The 22,241-nt window shown below is 46.6% G+C and overlaps 1 protein-coding gene across 1 annotated transcript; it reads right to left on the bottom strand.

The window, feature by feature from the left end:
- Positions 1–268: 268 nt before the first annotated feature.
- On the bottom strand, positions 269–21,990 carry LOC144945430 (putative methyltransferase DDB_G0268948). Its single transcript, XM_078873946.1, has 7 exons — positions 21,934–21,990; positions 12,113–12,273; positions 5,221–5,381; positions 3,740–3,953; positions 2,623–2,723; positions 1,258–1,395; positions 269–449 (listed from the first exon to the last, which is right to left on the bottom strand). The coding sequence occupies exons 2-7, from the start codon at positions 12,221–12,223 to the stop codon at positions 353–355; spliced, it is 822 nt and encodes a 273-aa protein (XP_078730072.1). The 5' UTR covers positions 12,224–12,273; positions 21,934–21,990; the 3' UTR covers positions 269–352.
- Positions 21,991–22,241: the final 251 nt, after the last annotated feature.

Genomic DNA, 22,241 nt, shown 5'->3' with positions numbered 1-22,241 from the left:
ACGAGCACCCTCAAAACAAATGGTTGATGAGAAAATGCAAGCGGCGTAAACGCTACGTTTTATTTGGCCGTCAATTAGAAAAACACGAGTCAATATCAATTATATATTTTTTGTAAAACAATTGTTTCATTAATTCTAGATTTGAAGGTTTCGTGACTGCAAGGATTCATATTCTTAGGGTTTTTTTTCGGTAAAGTCACGTAGGTAAAAAAAACTTTAAACTTAATAAAAGTAAAATAAAAAAAATCACGACGTTTCGGAGGCAACACAAGCTTCCGTCTTCAGGTGGAACCGTCACAGCCACGACAGCTGTATCAAGTTGTTTCATTACTTTTTCGGGGACGGGTATAATTTAAGCTGTCGGGGTTTTGCAAGCCAGCAGCACTGCCGTGTCAGCATTCAACTCCAGTTCGGTGTCGGGAGCTGTTCTGCCCATCGCCTCCTGCAACCTGAAGCACACCGCACCATCCGTCGAACTCTCAGGACGCAACACTGACATTCAAAAAGTACGATGACAACTACTACGGTACAACAGGCACCACCACTATGGCAGGCACATGATAGCAGCAGCACCATATTGGGCTCTGTGAGAGAATCCCACTGCAGCATTGAGACGATGTTATAGTTATTTTAAAAAATCAATGGGAGAAGAAGTAGAAATAGCATATCCTGAGGTTCAAGTTCTGTCCTGATTTTACCAAATTGTCATCTTCAGGTAGCTGAGCCAGGGACACGCCCCCTTCATCCACAACCCGCCCCCACCACCACCCAACCCGCCCCCACCACCACACAACCCGCCCCCACCACCACCCAACCCGCTCCCACCACCACACAACCCTCCCCCACCACCACCCAACCGACCCCCACCACCACCCAACCCACCACCACCCAAGGGCCTAAACAAAGTGGGGTGGGGCCTAAAGTAGGGGCGGGTCCTAAAAAGGTAAGTCTGAGCCGACATAAGAGAAGACGAAGCAGTCGTAAGGTTAATGAAAAAGTTAAGTAATGAAACAATTGTTTTACAAAAAATATAATTGATATTGACTCGTGAAGAAGATGAGTCGTAAGCTTGTAGAAGCATAGAATCAAATGCGTCCAGCAAGGCAGCAGCGAACCATTCGTGCCGCAGATGTGGCCACAGGCCAACTGGGGACTCGTTCGACTGCCGTACATAAAAAAAATAAATTTTACATGTAGCACATGCTCGACATTGTGAATTTCAACCACTTACGAATGTGACCACACACACACACGAACCTCTGCTCTAGAGACTGCATGAAGGTGTCCCCGCGTTGAGGGTCCTCTTTGCGCAGCGCCTGGTATTCGGAAAAGCAGCCGATGAACCTCAGCAGATCTTGCAGTGTCACCTGTACGGACAGCTCAATGCCCTCCTTCCTGAGAGCCGAGAGCAGAACAAAAACACCACCAGCGAGGAGCCATCTCCTCCTCGAAAGACAACCGGACCCTATTTTTAAGCCGGTTCTGTCCGAAACCTGGAAAATGTGTCCACACCCGGCACACCACATCCAGTATAGCTGTGGCTGCCATTCACGTGCCTACCAGCGACACAGAAAATGACAACATGGCATTTACCATTACAGGATTTACCCCCCCCCCCCTCCAAAACAGCCATGTTTTGTGACATTCCCAATCGACAGGCGGTACAAGAACACTGGGCTTGGATAATGCGCATGCAAAATGTACGTTGATTGCCATGTAAATAACCCAACCGGCAAAGCATCCCCACTGTCATTTACATTAATTAATCCCCCCCCACTTCGCCCAAGAACTGCTCAAGTGACGTCACCACATCCACGCCTCTATTTAAGGAACGAAACAGGAAGATTTCTCCGCAAATCTGGCTGTCGCCTGATGAAGCTAGTTACAATTACTGGCGAAACGTCGTACTCCGATTGTAAATGTTGTGGCGTTGCTCTCCAACACACCGGTGTGCTGTACTAGTAACGAATTGGCCACGTTCTGTTTACGTGACAAACCTTACTTATTGGCTGTGTGGGGTGGTGGCGGGTTTAACAACATTCATATTTATGCGATCTAACTCAAAAACACCCATATTATGGATTCTCAATGTAACCATGTTACGTGACCAGCAGTACCCCTTAGTGTACCTGGATATTTGTATCTCGACATTTGACACCTTCAAATGGTCAAACATTTGACAGTTTGCAACTTTGTATTGTGTTCCCGATAGATAAGGGAACATGTTGACCGTGGCTTGCTGCAGGTGGCGTTGACGGCCTTTAGGAAGATGTGTGGGGGTGGTTATTTTCAAAAAATTTCACAACGCAAGCAATCGTCATCAGGTGTTGATTTCACACCTGATGATGATTGCTTGTGTTGCAGTCGAAACGTCGTGAGAATTTTTATTGTTTTATATTTTTATTATTTTATTATTTCCCTTCTACGTGACTTTACCGAAAGAACCAAGAATATGAATTCCTGCAGTCAAGGAAACCTTTAAATCAAAATTTAGAGGCCCAAATTATTATATTGTTTTATTCACTTAACTAATATCCCCTGTTTTCAACGCCGGCTAAAGATTATTTTTAAATAGGCGAAAGAGCAAAGGCCCTGTCACGCTGGACGGTGATGAATTCTCACCGCTCCTTGTCAGCGAAGGTGATGCCCGTGTAGATGTCAGCGTAGCCGTTCCGCAGGTGACTCATCCTCTCGTGCTCGTACGGACGGAGCTCCTCCAGCATCTGCAAACACACGCCGTGGATGCGTCGGGAAATATGGCCCGACTTACAATCGCCATCAAATCGGGCCCCACGATCAATTGACTGTTGATTGAAGGCCGCCCCCCCTCCCCCACCACAAGCCTTCCCCCATCTCTCAAGGTTCTGCGATGTATCAAATCACCTGGCAGCACGCACGGCAGCCGAATTCGTGGTTTCTTCCTCGGCGGTCGACATCCTCCCCGAGCTCTCCCCACTTTGTCGTTGAGCCTTTGACCATCGGCCACCGTTCCCCTTTCCGGCGACGTGTCCTGCCCGAGGCCACTTTGTATTTTATTTTCTTAACGGTCAACATGGGAGGTCTTTGAATGATAATCATTCATTGCTTTTGATATAATGCCCTCTTTACACATCCCCATCTCATGGGTCACTGCCCCCCTCCCCACCCTCAGTGACAGCCGTGTCCGTGGGCACAGGGTGAACTCGGCACCTCGTCTGCAAATTGGGCTTGAAGTCCGCCAGTAGGAGGACGACGATTGCTATTTATAATCCCAATTGGGTAATTTTGCTGGTAATTTTAGACAATTTCGCCGCAAATTTGGACCCCGGTATCAGCGCAGAATGCGTATGACATCAAGGATCTTTGTCCTCACTGGCGAAGCAGATGGCACGTATTATTACAGTTAATTGCACTTCCAGTAATAAAATGGGTATTTCTGCCGGGGTTGAAACGTGGACCTCTGCATTCAACGGTAAATGCTTTGCCGGTTAGGCCACATCGCATCACCGCAAGCCCGCGAACGTTCTCTAACCTTTCCGTCTCTAAGGGTAACAAGTTTTGTCCAAGTTCCATGTGAAGGGCGATGTATGCAGTTGATAATCTTCATAATGAGCGGATAAGCATTCAGGTATTTATTTAGTTTGTGGTTCTTTGCTTCTTTCTCTTGCTCATTTCCACTCGTGGGGCGGCTTGGGCCACGACCGGCCCACAACGACGAGCTGCCAGCGAGCGGCTTTTGTTGTTGTTGTTGTTGGGATACCTCATGGAGGATGGCGGTCAGCTCGCTTGAGACGCCACCGTACTTGAGCCGCATTGGGTAGAGCATGGCGTAGATGGCGAGGCAGCCGCCCGGCTGCAGGACCCGCGCCGCCTCTCGCACGAAGTCGGGCAAATTGAAGACGTTGGCAGCCGACGTCGCGCACAGGAGGCCCACGGAGCCATCCAAGAAGGGGAGCTTCTCCGCCGTGCCGACCCTTCAAACCAAAGTCAACGCACAGCAGCAGGCCTAGATTGGCAAATTAGGATTATAAAAAAAATATAAACCGGGACGATGTGTGGCTTACTGGGCGACCGCAAATGCAACCGAACAAAAAAACGTTAGGAGATGTAATTTCGTCCTCTTAAGAAGTGGGCTCACGCGGGGCACGTTGCTAAAAAAAAATAACCCGTAAAAACAAAGTTTTTCACTATAAATCCTTTATATGCGTGGCGGCTAGAGTCCTCTCGTCCTCTGGCTTGAGATGGCTGCCACCTATGGGTCAGATGATTGCCTGCCACCATTAAGCAATTGGTAATTAAATATAAAAAAAAATTCGTAAAAAGTGTAAAGTTATGAAAAAAAAATTTCACGAAAATTAATTGTCACGCACAACGAGTCTGTGTGCAAAATGTCAGCTCGATTGGATCACGGGAAGTGGGTTAAAAACGACCGAAAGATTTGCACGGTCGTAAGCGCGCAAGCAAGCAAGTGAACTTAATATAAAGGATTTAAAAAGGGTGGGATGGCTGCATGGCAAGATGCATGCTTGGGATGACATTGAGAGACGGAGCGACACGCGAATTGGAGAACATGAGCTGATCAATGGCACATTCCGTACTGTTCAGAAAAGTAAGTGGGCTTGGGCAAGGACGCACTGACAGGAGGGATAATGGTGGGTGGTCAATTAATAATAAAAGTGGCAGCTGGTGGGGGGGGGGGGTCTCAGAGCACGTCCACCAAGTAGATGGAGCGACATCAGCTCGTGTGCAGGTGCTGGATGGATTGCTGCGTTTGTAGCCAATGCGGGCGTACCTGGCATAACATCGAGCGCATAAAATATTTTGCGCTTGGTCGCGTGTTTCGGCCCAGGGATGGCGCCAAGCGAGATTTTCGTACCGTATCTTTGCCGCTGCACATCACGTATTTGGAGGCGCGATTGCCAACCTGTTAGCGAAGCCTCTTCTACACGCACACCGTTGCTACAGGCGAGGGGAGGGTACGCGTTATTCATCAGCGACTCGGCGATTGCATCTTGAGCCACGCGTGCAAGGCGTAATCCCAGAAACCGATTTGGAAAAAAAGCTGCGGACGAGAGAGAGGGGGCCCCGCCGATTCAGATTTCAGCAGCCTGGATGACAGATTTCGACATGTTGAAATTCATTGCTCCGAGATATTCAGGAGGCGCAGGGCCAAAAGCTCAAAGTTCCCTCTTAAGGGTCGGCGAGGTCAAAGATTCGCCGCCGTGGCACGCCGCCCCTTACGTGAAGGCGATGTTCCCCGTGCTGTTGACTCGAGTCGCCTCGCGGATCATGGCTTCGCTCACGTCCACCCCGACCACGCGCGTGCAGCAAGTCGACAGCAGCTGGGTGCACTGCCCGCTGCCACAGCCCACGTCCACGGCAAGACTCGGCACGCCGCCGGTCTGCGGAGTGCCCAGCAAGTCCCCGGTTCGCCATCAGTGGCGGACACAAAGGTGAGGGGGGCGGGGGGGGATGAGATATGGGGGTGATTCGGTAAAGTCACGTAGGTAAAAAATTAAAATTAATAAAAGTAAAATAAAATAAAAATCACGACGTTTCGGAGGCAACACAAGCTTCCGTCTTCAGGTGGAACCGTCACAGCCACGACAGTTGTATCAAGTAAATGAGAGATTACAAGAGATACCTACGTGACTTTACCGAAAAAACCTAAGAATATGAATCCTTGCAGTCACGAAAGCTTCACATCTAGAATGGGGGTGATTGTTCCATCCCTTGGCAGCCACTCCTGTTGTTATTTTCATCGTCGTCATCATTGACCACTGGCCATGGTCCCTTTTAGGGGACGTGGCCTGCCCAAGCCCATTTACTTTTTCCGAACAGTTTGAATTGTCGATTTAAAGCTTTCGTGACTGCAGGGATTACTGCTAATCCTACATAATACACGAGCATAATATGACTTTGAGAACCCCCCCACCTCCTACACATTCCACAAGTAATGACTAATCCCATATCTGCATTTTCCATAAATATGCTAAATTCCTCTGTTGATATGCAAAGTCCTTTGTCAAGGCGCCCTTCCTCCTCTAACCCAGCTTAAATATACGCTGCCAAGTTTGGTGGTGTTCATTCAGACGCTGTCTTTCCGACAGACCTGTTCTTCACCGGAGGACGGCTGCTTGCGTTGTGGCCGAAACGTCGTCAGAATTGTATTTTATTATGTTTTACTTTTATTATTTTATTATTTTCCTTCTACGTGACTTTACCGAAAGAACCAAGAAGTTTGAATTGTGGTCATGAATCTGAAACTCAGAAAATGAGTGTTATTGACATTTACCGTGAAAATCAATGTCATTTGTCACGCCGCAAATGGTGATGAACAGGTCTTTCAGCTCCATCAGGCGTTGAGTACCAGGGGCCAGGCATAGGGAGAAAGACCGAAGACGACACAATACATTCCGCAGCCTTTAAAATCTGCGGACAATCACAGGCGGCCCGTGTGTTACCCTTTTTGGCAATAAAACAGCTGTGTTAAGATGTTAAAACACCAAACTGAAACCTTTTGCAAAGCCGTTTCACCGCAGGGTGACTGTGGTGAAACGGCTTTGCATTGCGGTGCGTTGTTTCAGCTCCTGCTACAAAAAAACAACAAGATTTGCGTCTACATTTTGTTTGGGATGAGTCAAGTTTGAAACGCGAATCGGTAGAAGCGCCGATTCGGTTCCTTGACAGTGGCTGGATTTCAGCCGGTGGATTTGAGACTGACGGGATGCAGTCGTTTTATGGGTTCGGGAAGGAAAAAAAATCCATCGGACATCTCGACCAAAAAAGTCACCCGTACATCCAGCAGTTGTGCCGTAAGGCCGTCGAAACGCTTCTCCCACCACGCACAATCTACGGTGGCAACTCTCGCGTTCCCACAGCTGGTTTACTCAGAGCTCCCGAGACGCCGTGAATACGCAAAGATGTACACACACGAGTCAAACTACGGTCGACACGCTCCCGAAGCCCGTTCAAGCCACCAGCCGCCAGATGACGCTCCATTCACGCTCGTGCACCTACTGGATCGGTGGCACGAGTCAAAGTTGCGTTAACAACAGAGCAAGGACACACACCGATGTTGCGATGCGAAAGTCGCGTATCGGATGTACGTCTCGAACTTGTCAATAAACCGCAGTTGACGTTTGTAACACCAGTTCTGCAATAATTTGCTAGAATCAACAGCCCTCTTCCAATGCCTTTAAAAACTGGCTGGACCTCCATTCAGTCTTTCCCCGGGACTTTTTTTTGTTTTGTTTCAAGAGTTCTAGATTTGAGGCTTTCGTGACTGCAATAATTCATACTCTTAGGTTTTTTTCGGTAAAGTCACGTAGGTAAAAAAATAATAATAGTAATAAAACGAAAATAATAATAAATTTAGTTATTTTCATTTATTTTATTTTATTATTATTTTGTTTCAAGAGTGTTGTTGTCAGAAAGCATCCCCTCCCCTCCATCTGATGGTAAACTCCTTTGCGTTTATATTCTTGGTTCTTTCCTTTACGTTTGGTTGCGTGACCCAGCCAGTCGCTTTCCACAGTGCGCTGTTAATGTTAGCATTCAGTTTGTTTTGGAAAAGCAAAGATCGCCAACACTCAGTTTTATCACGTAGGCTTTCGCGACCAATCTCATTCATTTCATAATACAGGATTTGGGGGAGGGGGGGGGGTAGATCCCGTAAATATTTACGCGATCTTACCCAAAAAAAAAACCTGTATTTTGATCGACAACACTGTTGGAGTCAACGTGAACACTCGTTGCCGAGACTTTGCCTCCCGAGGCTGCCGCCAAACCAAGAACAGTCGTGACATGTAGCCAATAAATATTTGTGAAAATCTGTCAGCATTCAGTCGGTTAATTATTTCCCCAACCCCCCCGGGAAAGCCTCAACCAGCGCAACCATCTCCGTCGTGAACATTTTTGAAGGCGACCTGAATGCACGGTATGGATAAGAATCAACTTCCAGTGGGTGGAAGAGGACAGATTGTTGCGCATGGCAATATGTCGCGGGCTTGAAATCCAACGTCAAGGTCTGCTGGGCACGACGAGAGAGGGCTTCAGGGATAGAGTTCGTGGAGTTTTGCTGGTTTGTCCTGCTGCACCTCCTCCTCCTTTGAAGGAGCGCAGACTGAGATCGGTTCACGACATTTGTTCCATAACTTGGGTTGCATGGCCACACATATTGCACCACTTGTGGCCTTTCCTCCACCCGTGAAGGAGACGCGGTGGCCCATCGGCCCGTCGATTTCCAGATGTGGTGCGATGCTTACGCCGCCGGATGTGTTGCGAGGCACGAGCACAGGTGACAGAAATTGCGCAGAGCAGCTCTGGGTGGAAGTGTCGGAGAAGTTGTCCCAAAGCGGCAGCGGCGAACGGCGTCAAGCCCCCGTTTTGCGGCCTCGCCACGCCTCTGATGAATGCTGACGTGGAGCGAAGGGTTCTCTCAGCTGAAGACTGGGGGGGGGGGGGGCGGGGGGGTGCTGCAAGGATTCTTGTTCCACGCCAGGATATGCTTCAGCAAATCGGCACACTGCGACATCAGCTCCAGTCAACCGGGCCGATGTGCGGTGACATTCGAGCGCTATGAGAAGAGGTTTCACCCTTTCTGGCAATGAACCAGGAGTCGTTGAGATGTTAAAACACCAAACTGAACCCTTTTGCAAAGGAATCATGTCTGAAGTCTGCAGTCACCACACGTACTTGTGGTGAAATTGCAAACAAACAAAAACATGCTCTGATAGGATATGATGCTTTGTCTTTGAAACGAAGTGGTCCACACCAGAGACAGCTTTCTTTAGAGCCTCGTCTCAAACAAGCTGTCTCTGGCGTGGACCAATGAGAGCAAAGACAATGCATCATCATATACTATCAGAGCATGTGTATTTTTGTTTGCATTTTCACCACAAAGTACGCGTGGTTAATGCAGATTGCAGACATGATTCCTTGCAAAAGGTTTTCAGTTTGGTGTTTGAACATCTTAACACATCCTGTTGTATTGCCAGAAATGGTGAAACCTATTTCTCATATTTTGATAGTGGCAAGGGAGGCTCCCGTGATGGAGACACTCAGTTTCAAGTTCATTTATTAGGTATAGCCCTGTGAGCCATTCGGCTCTTGAATCGGGTGCAACCGCAACAAACAAAAAACTAAAACATGAACAAGAAAACATCTTAAAGTGATTATGTGCAAACAGAAAAATCCAGGGAAAAACAGCAAAGCTGTGTGCAAAAATCCCAGTGGGATGCAAGTCAAACAACAACAACAACAACCACAAGAAAACTTAGATTAAGGCCATCAGTTAAACTCCGTACTACAACAAACAAACATGGCCAAACCAAAAAAACTTTTAGAATTCACCAAAATAAAGCCATAAAAGCAATGTAAGCAATGTGATCATAGGAACTCACGTGACATTGAACGCGAAATAGGAGGCAGCGTTTCCTGCCGCTCGGAAACGCTCAACAATATCACAAATATCATTCGGCGAAACGAAAACAATGAAGCACACTCGTGGCTTAGTCAAGTTCAGACTCTCAGGTTATATCCATTAACGCTTTGCTCTATCATCATCAGTTTTAACATCAAAATTGGATTTTTTTTGCACAGTTTAGTACGCAGCATAAACAAACGGTGCGTTTTTTTCTGGATGATTTTATTGTTTTTGTAGGGGATGTTTCAATTTGCGTACAGTAAATTTTAAATGTGTCTTGTAATGTTATTGTTTGTTGCGGTTGCACCCGAATCAAGAGCCGAATGGCTCACAGGGTTATTCCAAGTAAATACAATTAAAAAAGTAAAGTTTTCTCGTACTGCAAATGCACAAACGTTGAGTCAAGGTTGGCCACGAAGTTGTACGTTTACTGGGCTGGTGTTTAAATTCCAACCAATTTCAATACCCCCCCCCTCCCATGGACGAAGACCTCCCCCCTCTGTCATATCGAGCACGAAGGTTTTTTTATCATCATCATCATCATCATCATACTTCACCAATTTGGTTATTACGGGTGGGTGAAGGGGGGAGGGTGAAGGACCGGTTGCGATATCGTCTGCCACCGATGTTAGACACAAATCAAAATCCTACACATGAACAACAAAGACAAAGATTCCCCCCGTATATAGCCTCAACAGACTTTTGGGGAAAGTGCTGTTGGCGAGTAGCACCTATGAAGGCCGGAACAATACACGTTGAGGTGGGTGGCCAGCACCACGCCCGACCGGCGTTGTCTTCCCAGTGGCACCGCCTACACACAGCACCAGGTACTCATTTGAGGCCGAGTCGACCTAGGGGAGGCCGAGGAGCAGTTCACCGGTGTTGGCCGTGAACCGAAATCGATCTCGGGTCGCCGGGTTCATAGCGCAGCGCGCTCACCGCTGCGCCACCACTCCCCACTCCGCCAACACAAAACACATGGACACACACACACGCAACACATTCCCAGCATAGCTGTGACAAGTGTTGTTAGAGAGCACCTATTAAGGCCGGAAGAGCACATGAAGGGGCGGTATGGGCAGCACCACACCCGGGCCGCCTTTGTCTCCCTAATGCCGACGTTTACACACCGTCGACCTCGGGGGGTTGCCCGGGTCAGGGTTCAGAGTCCACCTCGCCGCTGATGCAAACTTCAGCGCCGAGTTACCACCCGTGCCACCAGACGACTGCGTTCATTAAATCACGACGGAGGCCATCCCACAGGGGACGGCTGTACACACAGGGCCCTCCGTGGCGGAGTTGTGGCTCGGCATGGGAACTGACAGAACATGTCTGTGATTGTAAGTGCGAGCGAGCATGATGACAACCGCATGTTTATTGGAAGCAATGCGTCTGTCGCTCGGCACGTGTTCACACACGTGCCTTTGTGTTTTCTTGCTCATGCGTAAGCACGGGGCGTGTACACTCTCGATGCAGAAATAATGTTAATCATATTCCGCCAATAATCTAACATTCCCGAGTGTTTTTTCTACTTTCAGATTATCACAATAAAATACAAATATGAAACCTCTTTGTATATTATTGGCAGAATAAAAATCCGCGTGCCAAAAAAACCCACCGCACTCTGCTTGTTTGTCCAATGGGACAGCTAAAACTAAACTTTTATTTTCATTTTACCAGGTTAGTCCCACTGAACTATGTAGATCTTTTTCAGAAGCGACCTGGCAACTCTTGATAGCTCAACAAAGTGGCTTATCGTGTGGAAATTTATAGCAGCCAAATACTCTAAACTCACGTTTCTAAAATGTGGAGGGAAAAACTGGAGGACCTGGAGAAAAATCCACGTGACCACCGGGAGAGAGAGAGAAACTCCAAATATACAGCAGCAGGCATCAGGGTCGGGATCGAACCCACGACCTCCTCTATACCAGGCGAGGTAGTGAACGTCTCATAGCCACCGTGATGATGATGATGAGAGAGACACGCAAACTTCAAATATACAGCAGCAGACATCAGGGTCGGGATCGAACCCACGCACTCCTCTATACCAGGCGAGGGAGTTCACATCTCCGTGGTGGCACGGTGGTTTTATCATTCGTGCCTCACAGTAAGAATTAGCCTGGGTTTGATTCCCAACTCGATCTCCTCTCTGTGTGGAGTTTGTGTGCCCCCACCCCTGCTCCACAAAAGTTTCCACCGGTTTGTCCGGTTCCCTCCCATAGCTAAACACAAAACCAAAAACCCATACAGTGTATAATTGGGCTTGTCCAAACACCCCAATGCTGAAAATGTTGCTGCAAATTACTTCATTGGCATTGCACGCAGCATTAACTCCCCCCCCCTTCCCCCATCAAATCGCACCCTGCTTAAACCGCGCATGCCATGAGTGACACATCAAATGATTAAATGAGTCTATCAACTACAGTATGCTCACGAATGTCAAACTTTTTTAATGGAACTTTAAATTTTCGACTTTTCGTACATAACTTGGTCAGGAAAATAAAAACGCAAAAACACGTAAAGACAAAACATCCACGTCAATCACGGTATATAGCTACAACGAACAAAACGGACGATAACAACGATCGCCCGTGGGATTTTATATCGTACGGAGGAGATACCATGGTTATATATCACGGCAAAGCCCGTTCGTGTGTTGTTGTTGTGTGTGTTTTTTTTTACCGCACAGGTTTTAAAACCCCACACCTTGGCACGCACGTAGTCCATGATAGCTCTGAAAGCGGCGTCCGGCACCCCGGGATGGTAGAGGTTGTAGGCCTCGGCATGCTCGGTTCGCTCGAACAGACGGAAGGCCATCGTGCGGATGCGAGAGCGCGTGTGACAAGTGGCGCTTTTAGTTGCCGGAACTGTGAAATCCACAAACATCATCGCACGCTGTTGCAGGGCTTACATATTTTTCTAGGGCGGAACAAAGTCCACAACGCTGTTCCAGAAAATATGTTGGCTTGCAACCCATCGATATTGCCTCATTTTTACCCGTCTAAATTTTGGATAAGCCTGTTCATAGAATTATCTATGGCCTTCATGGCCATATAGAAGGCTGTCTCTGGTGTAAGCCAATACGTTTCAAAGACAATGCCATGTATTATTATCAGAGCATGTGTAGGGAACTGTACATGACAAGGGTTGTAGTGGGGTCAGTGGAAGTGGGTGGAAGCAGGTGCAGGGTACTGAACGAGGGAAGGTTCGAGAAGGGAAGTGGAAAACGGTGAAGTCTGCTGGAAGAATCTGCCAGGGGGAAAGTGCTGGAAGTTACCGGGGCATAGCCAAGTGGGGATATAAGGCGGAGCGAGGCCTGTGGTCGGGGCCTGAAGGACGACTGCAGGTGGACAACATCGGGGCCGACTGTCCGAGATCTACATGGTGGAAACCATCAAGAAGGACTGTCTGAGATCTACATGGTGGAAACCATCAAGAAGGACTGTCCGAGATCTATATGGTGGAAACCATCAAGAAGGGCTGTCTTAGATCTATATGGTGGAAACCATCAAGAAGGGCTGTCTTAGATCTATATGGTGGAAACCATCAAGAAGGGCTGTCTGAGATCTACATGGTGGAAACCATCAAGATGGACTGTCTGAGATCTACATGGTGGAAACCATCAAGAAGGACTGTCTTAGATCTACATGGTTGACACCATCAAGAAGGACTGTCTGAGACCTACATGGTGGAAACCATCAAGAAGGGCTGTCTTAGATCTATATGGTGGAAACCATCAAGAAGGACTGTCCAATATCTACATTGTGGAAACCATCAAGAAGGACTGTCTGAGATCTACATGGTGGAAACCATCAAGAAGGATTGTCCGAGATCTACATGGTGGAAACCATCAAGAAGGACTGTCTGACATCTACATGGTGGAAACCATCAAGAAGGACTGTCCGAGATCTACATTGTGGAAACCATCAAGAAGGACTGTCTGAGATCTACATGGTGGAAACCATCATGAAGGACTGTCCGAGATCTACATGGTGGAAACCATCAAGAAGGACTGTCTGAGATCTACATGGTAGAAACCATCAAGAAGGACTGTCTTAGATCTATATGGTGGAAACCATCAAGAAGGGCTGTCTTAGATCTATATGGTGGAAACCATCAAGAAGGGCTGTCTTAGATCTATATGGTGGAAACCATCAAGAAGGGCTGTCTGAGATCTACATGGTGGAAACCATCAAGATGGACTGTCTGAGATCTACATGGTGGAAACCATCAAAAAGGACTGTCTTAGATCTACATGGTTGACACCATCAAGAAGGACTGTCTGAGATCTACATGGTGGAAACCATCAAGAAGGGCTGTCTTAGATCTATATGGTGGAAACCATCAAGAAGGACTGTCCAATATCTACATTGTGGAAACCATCAAGAAGGACTGTCTGAGATCTACATGGTGGAAACCATCAAGAAGGATTGTCCGAGATCTACATGGTGGAAACCATCAAGAAGGACTGTCTGACATCTACATGGTGGAAACCATCAAGAAGGACTGTCCGAGATGTACATTGTGGAAACCATCAAGAAGGACTGTCTGAGATCTACATGGTGGAAACCATCATGAAGGACTGTCCGAGATCTACATGGTGGAAACCATCAAGAAGGACTGTCTGAGATCTACATGGTGGAAACCATCAAGAAGGACTGTCTGAGATCTACATGGTGGAAACCATCAAGAAGGACTGTCTGAGATCTACATGGTGGAAACCATCAAGAAGGACTGTCCGAGATCTACATGGTGGAAACCATCAAGAAGGACTGTCTGAGATCTACATTGTGGAAACCATCAAGAAGGACTGTCCGAGATCTACATGGTGGAAACCATCAAGAAGGACTGTCCGAGATCTACATTGTGGAAACCATCAAGAAGGACTGTCTGAGATCTACATGGTGGAAACCATCAAGAAGGACTGTCTGAGATCTACATGGTGGAAACCATCAAGAAGGACTGTCTGAGATCTACATGGTGGAAACCATCAAGAAGGACTGTCTGAGATCTACATGGTGGAAACCATCAAGAAGGACTGTCTGAGATGATCCAGATGACTTGTGACCCCCCTCGATTAATTTACACCTATTTTATTATTATTATTTGATATTGCTTACATCACACTATACACCCGGTGGTATACCACAATATACAGTTTTAGATAATTAAATGGGGGTCACTAGACATCTGGACCACGCTGTACAGTATTTAAAATCACCTTTATTAGGTTATGTAACTTAGTTGTGTTTAAAAGTGTTATTTTCGTAAGTTTTATGGTCAGAAAATATCTCCTAAAATCACGTAACTTTATGGTATAATGACATAAAAGATTTTTAAAGTTCAATTTTTCACTGAACATTTCAGGTCTTCAGCACGCTACTCCTGTAACGATATTCACGAATTATTATTATAAACCGCTGCGCTTATATTTCATAAATACGTAAGCGCGTATAACAACTCACTGCGATGGGACGATATTGGGGGAAAACTTCCACGCAACGTTGCGATCGTCTCTGCGGCACTCGCATCGAACGGAGAAACAAGCAGAGAGTCCAATAGAGGGGGTTTTATTCTGGCACTAATCTATGATTATCTAATTGTTATACTGATCTGGGGCGAGAAAAAAATAGAGAGAGAGACCTCTGGCACGTAGATTATTGGCAGACTCGGCAGTATTCTTGCCAACAAACAATACCCCAAGGTCGTGATCATCCAATCTCGGCGCGAACGATTTAAACACAACGCTGCCAGTGCTGAGAATAATTAACATGACAGCCGTGCGTGGTTCAACCCCCTGCTTGGGAAAGTTCATCAAAGCCACCCTCCGATCATAATCTCCTGGGATGCCATCAAGGCGCCCAACACCTGATCTGGCCGTGAGCCTATTGCGTTGCTTGTTCCAGCCCTCAAATTTGAACGTCATCTCATATGTGTTCCTTCCATGCCTCGGTCACCACACATTCACCTGTGACTCCTCACTCATCATTCACCTGTGACTCGTCACTCATCATTCACCTGTGACCTGTCACTCATTATTCACCTGTGACCCGTCACTCATCATTCACCTGTGACCCGTCACTCATCATTCACCTGTGACCTGTCACTCATCATTCACCTGTGAGCTGTCACTCATCATTCACCGGTGACCCGTCACTCATCATTCACCTGTGACCCGTCACTCATCATTCACCTGTGACCCCTCACTCATCATTCACCTGTGAGCCGTCACTCATCATTTTTTGTTTGTTGCGGTTGCACCCGATTCAAGAGCCGAATGGCTCACAGGGCTATACCTAATAAATGAACTTGAACTTGATTCACCTGTGAGCCGTCACTCATCATTCACCTGTGACCCGTGCCGTGTGTGGACCACAATGCCAGAGTTTCCACAGCAGCCATCCGGGTCGGGGTGGGGGGTTTGGCAGCGTCGGGGCAATTAACGGACGGGAGCTTGTGACGGGCAAGCCGAACTCCGCTGTAATCACGATGCGCCTGAGGGCTCTGTGAAGCCGTACCCGGCCGCACCAGGTATCGGGTAGGGTACGGGTATCGGGTACCCGGTTGCGACCTCTGCCGTGGGGCCTGTGGACAAGGTTGAGCGTGCGTGCTACTCAGGGCAATCCACGTCAAGCTGTCGTTGCAGAGTATGGCCTGTGAAAGAATTGCCACTGGATTGTGTTACTGCTTATGACAAACATTGTAGGACAGATATGGGGCATTTATATTATTTTCATAAAACACGCGCAAACCTATATTCTTGGTTCTTTCGGTAAAGTCACGTAGAAGGGAAATAATAAAGTAATACAAATATAAAACAATAAAATTCTCACAACGTTTCGACTGCAACACAAGCAATCATCATCAGGTGTGAAATTCACAGCAAGAAATTTTGAAAAAAGTGTGCTGCAGTCGAAACGTTATGAGAATTTTATTATTTTATATTTGTATTACTTTATTATTTCCCTTCTACGTGACTTTACCGAAATATACTCTTAGGTTTTTCGGTAAAGTCACGTAGGTGAAAATAAATAATAAAAAATAAATAATACAATATTCGAAATCATATTAGAAATAAAATAATAAATCACGACGTTTCGGGCGCAACACAAGCGTCCGTCATCAGGTGGGACAACCACAGCAATAAACAATTGCTGAAGTGGTCAAGCTTCAAATCTAGAATTTACCGAAAGCACCAAGAATATGAATCCCTGCATTGACGAAAACTTTAAATCAAAATTTACGCGCAAACCTGTTCTTTGTGGGAGAGTGTGTATGTATAAAAAATAAACAAAATTAATCCAGGAAATAGTTGAGTGTAGTGCTCGCTATTAAGCTGCATGGTTTAATTCTTCTTTTGACGGATAGCAGCTGGGAATATTAAACGCTTGTGAAACAATGTGGAACGCTCTTACCAAATGGTATCTCGTAATCGAGCAACATTTATCAACAAACCCGACTTGATGTGAGTGAGACTCAGACGGCTGATTAAACAAAAATTCCGCTTGATAACATTGGTCTGGGATAGGCATGGGACATCAAAAGTAAAACATCAATACACTGCTAACTCCATTTGAACAAACATTTTAAAACGTGAATATACACTACAAGATTGGTATGATAATTTAGTTTTCCCATTTGATGTTTTTTGTTTAAATTAACTTTCAAACAATTTAACTGTAAAAAGTCAAATGTATTTATTACGGACAATAACCAATAATACATTTACAAAAATACAATTATTAAAAAGCACAAGGCTGTTGTGGAAAGGTCAACACTCGACCAACAGCAAACTTGCATCTCCTTTCGATAACATTTAAACGAAGCCCATCCACAGTACTGTATTTACATCTGTTAAACAAATGTTGGCATACGCCGGCATTTTTTTCTGGCGTTATCGCTTCGAGTGCAAAACGTGAAACAACATTGATGTTCCACCGGTATCGGTGGGGCCAACATCAAAACGTCCACGTATCAGAACAAAAAACATCCATATTACCAAATTATCAATGTTTTGTACCCATCCCTCGTCTAGAAACCCTGACGTTCCCCACCAGTACAATCAGCTTAGACCCCCAGCCCATGCCAGGTGGAGAAGGCGGGGGGGCTGAATGGAAAGGGCGGATTTGAGGACAAAATGCTGGAGGGCTTGCCCTTAGCAAGTGCTAAAATGCCGTTGCGTCTCAAAACGATAAAACGGTGCGCAGGAAAACCACACGACCGTCGTTGCACGCAGGGTCGCGAAGCGCCGTCGAAAGTCAAACAGCGATGAGTTCAAAATCCAATGTACACGAGAATCAAAACCGTCCCGAGCCCATCACCCAAAACACACAGACTGTGCGTCCCAGCGATGCCAGTCGCCTCCCTCCCGTCCACAAACACAGGCCTCAAGGAAAAATCCTGGGAGCGCCGTCACACAGCGGCAGCCCCAGTGAGTCAGCGGAGAGCACAATGGGAACCTCATTTGCCAGTAAAAAATATGATAATTGGTTTTTTATCCTTCTATCTGGCAACAAAACTAACACCTTTTTACAAGGAGTAATGTTTACATAGACCGCAATACCTGCATGTTCCCATAGTGTAAAGGCTTAACCCGAGCTCTCATACTCTGATGGTGCATTGTCTTTGAGTTGTGCGCCTTTTGGCGTCATCTAGTCCAACCCATGTGAGACTAGGCTCTATGGAAAGCTGTCTCGGGTGTGGACCAATCAACTTCAAGGACAGTGCACATTATCATAGTTACGTCTTTTGTTTGTATTATGACTGCAGGTATTGCGGTCTATGCAAACATGACTCCTTGTAAAAAGGTGTCAGTTTTGTTGCCAGATAGAAGGGTAAAAAAGCAATTATCATATTTTTTACTGGCAAATGAGGTTCCCATAGTGTAAAGGCTTACCCCGAGCTCTCATACTCTCAGCGGAGAGCCTCAACTTTCACACGGCTCCCAGCCGATCACGGGAGCGACATGGCAAAGCGTCGCGGGACCATTGGAGGGGGAAAAAACCCCCCAACACAATCATGGCACGAATCTTGCAGCATAGCACGAGCAGACCACAGAAAGAGCCATTTACCGCTGCCACAGCTCAATAATTCCAATCACGCCGAGACGGTTCCTCTACGGCTGACTGCCTCTCTCGCCGACCCACGTGGTTCCCCCCCAGCATGCCCGCTTTGGGCGACTTGCCTGCTGGCGTTTGTGTAGCCCCCGGTGTCTCGCTCATGGCCTGCGTTTTCACAGCCCTGCCGGGGCCTCTGCCACCTCTGATGGCCTGCGTCTGCCTGTGGTGGCTGTGGAGGGTTGGTCAACCTTGGGACTAAAATAATTCCCTCTTGTGGTCCACACACAGCCACTCTCGCAAGCTACAGGCACCTCCCAAAACACAAAACTCAGGAGCCTACCAGTCAGGCAGAGATGAAGTTTTCCCCAACTATTTTTTTTAATAACCTCCCAAGCGGAAAATATATCGTAACGCGAAACGTGTGAAGACCAAAACGGATAAGCATCTGTAAAACCAGCGTGTCCTGTCCCGAGTAGTCTCGAAAGGACGTCTGCGTTTCAGTCAAAAACCCATCTTCTTGGGTTTTTTCGGTAATTTACTTGATACAGCAAGCGTGCTGTGACAGTTCCACCTGAAGACGGAAGATTGTGTTGCCTCCGAAACGTCGTTATTTTTATTTTATTTTTATTTTACTTTTATTAATTTAAATTTTTTACCTACGTGACTTTACCGAAAAAACCCAAGCATATGAATCCTTGCAGTCACGAAAGCTTCAAATCTAGAGTCAGAAACCCCTCCAGCTTCAGACCCACGGTTCAGCCCGGCCCCAAAGAGGTCTATGGGATTCAGGCAGTTTTTTCCAAAACGTCGGGGACTTATGAGTCTCGGGCAGAGCGAACAGCCAGTGAATGAAAACAGGTGGTCCCCCATGGGCCACGGATGTCTTTAAGGTCTCAAACGAAAAATAAATGTTGATACTCTGTCACGGACTCTCCCGGTGGTGGCTTGTAGGGCAATTTTGTTGCCTCCAAAAATCGAGCGGTAGCTTGATTTATCTTACCAGGTAAGGCCCCACTGCTCCTTTTTCACAAGCGACCTGGCCAAAAATGATAGCTCAGCGAAGTGTCTTATCACGTGGACATGTATAGCAGCCAAATACTTTAAACGCACGTTGATTCTAAATGTGGAGGGAAAAACAGAGCACCCGCAGAAATATCCACACGACCACGGGGAGAACGCGCCAACTCTAAGTATACAGCAGCAGGCGTCAGGATCGGGATCGAACCCACGACCTCCTGTATACCAGGCGAGGTTGTTGACATCTCAACAACGGCTAACACGAAACACTGGCAGGCAGCATCAAGGTGAAAGCCTCGGCGAACTCGAGATGATGTCCCTCAGGAGGTCACGTGACACTCGGAACATGTGTAGCGGTGGTGGTGGTGGTGTCAAAGTGTGGCTTGCTAGCTTCTCAGGAGAGCCGGACATCGTTTCGGGCGCAACACACGCGTCCATCATCAGGTGGGAAAGCATAGTCTGCTTCTTTTTTTTTAATCCTTTATATTAAGTTCACTTGCTTGCTTGCTTGATTGCTTGCACGCTTACGACCGTGCAAATCTTTCGGTCGTTTTTTAACCCACTTCCCGTGATCCAATCGAGCTGACATTTTGCACACAGACTCGTTGTGCGTGACAATTTTTTTTCGTGAAAATTTTTTTCCATAGCTTTACTCTTTTAGGATTTTTTTTAAAATATTTAATTACCAATTGTTTAATGGTGGCAGGCAATCATCTGACCCATAGGTGGCAGCCATCTCAAGCCAGATGACGAGAGGACTCTAGCCGCCACGCATCTAAAGGATTTATAGTGAAAAACTTTGTTTTTACGGGTTAATTTTTTAAACAGTCTGCCTCAGCAGCAGACCATGCTTTCCCACCTGATGATGGACGCTTGTGTTGCGCCCGAAACGTCGTGATTTATTTTATTTTCTAACTACGTGACTTTACCGAAAGAACCGAAGAGTATGGATTCCTGCAGTCACGAAAGCTTCAAATCAAGGGTGAAGCACTGTCAGGAAATTGACGACTTGTCATAGAGTAAAGATAAATAAGCCTGGTTCCCTTACGAGGAACAAAGTATGGACAGGATCGAAAATAACCTTGTCAAATGGGGTAATGGTTAGCATGGTTGCCTTTGCAGAGGCAACATTGTGGACAAGTTAGACGCAACCTTTGTCAAACTGGAAAGAGTTAAAATTGTTCCCGTCCTAAGGCAAAAATGTCGACAAGTTAGACATTAACCGAGTCAAATTGAAAGTCCCGTGTACTAAGGGGAAATGTTACATAATCGAAACGCAAATGGGCGTGGGGGTCAAACAGTAGCTGATGAAATGTGAAGTGGTAATCACGTTGCTCGATTGAATGCCGACTCTTTTGTAACCAAAGTTCTCGCAGTGTCTGTATAAAATTCACAGGCATCGACTGTCTATATGGAGAAGGGGCCGAGGCTCGCAACAGCAGTCGAAAGAAATTACGTTTAAAAAAATCCGTTCTACGCGTCTGTGTAAATTTACCCAGCTCAAACGGCACTCAGTGTCTTCATCAGATTTAAACAAGGTGCGGGTCACGGTAAACATTAAAAAAATGTACCTAGTTACACAAAAAATTTTACTTATCTGACTCAAATAGCTTGGGACGGCTTACCGACAGAGCCCACCTTTAAAGAGCATAACCCATCATCACGCAAACTCCGATTATCCTCGCGGCAGCAGCAGCGACTTGTGGCTGGCCATCGAACAAAGACGGTCACCGCATCGCGCAATATGTTACCCTGTGACTGTCATTAAGTCGTAGCAGTAAGCCGACGAGAAATCATAAAGAAGCCACGTAGAAGGGAAGTAATAAAATAATAAAAACAAAACATAATAAAATAATATAATAATTTTATTATGTTTTTTATTTATTATTTTATTACTTCTCTTCTACGTGACTTTACCGAAAGAACCAAGAAGATGAATCCCTGCAGTCACGAAAGCTTTAAATCGAAACATAAAGAAGCCCTCTACAGTTCGTGCCTCTTAAGTCATTGCTTTACACAGGCATGCAACTGCCATAGCCCTAAACACAACAGGACAGACACGGCACGAGCAGACGGTGCAATTTGTCTGCACGTAGCTCAATTTACAATCCGAGAAATAGCGCATCCCAGATGCCGCTGGTGTGTAGAAACGTCCGCGGAATAGCATTTGCGAGACTAAAAGTGTGGGGAGAGGAAATGAGGCAAGGGTTGTTGTTGCGAGGCACCATGCATATTGTATTTACGCAAACGCGCACGAGCATCGTACAACTCTGCAGAAGGCCCATTTGCCCCAACTTGCCGCGTTTGAGCACCCCACACATCCCGACACGTCGCGTTTGCGTGTACACCGGAGCACTCGGAGGACGTGTCACACTCATCGCAAGCGCTTAAGGCATTCTAACACAATCTGGTTTTGTCCGCCGTAAAGTTAAACGTCTTAATAGCGGGTACCTAGCTTTCTCCTGCTTTCCTCCTTCCGACCCGGCACGCCAGCTCTTTCTTTGCTACGCATTTTTTTCAACTTTCTGAAGTGGCGTTGCGTGTTTTGGCACAGGTCCTGGTGCCAGGAATGAAATGGCCCCCCCCACTCCCTCCCCACTCCCATGTCCAATTTTTCACCCCTCTTCATGGACCTCGAGTGCATTTTCACCGCCTGACTGCACACTCAATAGGTGTGCCACTTACCTTCCCCCGCACCCTGTCCACTTCGTTCGTTGCCTGCTTTACAAAATGTGTGGGCTATTTGTTCTGAGCCTTGG

Source organism: Lampetra fluviatilis, chromosome 37 (assembly GCF_964198595.1).
Source record: "Lampetra fluviatilis chromosome 37, kcLamFluv1.1, whole genome shotgun sequence".
Classification (NCBI taxonomy): Eukaryota; Metazoa; Chordata; class Hyperoartia; order Petromyzontiformes; family Petromyzontidae; genus Lampetra; species Lampetra fluviatilis.
Note: the sequence above shows the minus strand (reverse complement) of the source record. Positions and strands in the feature narration are given on the sequence as shown.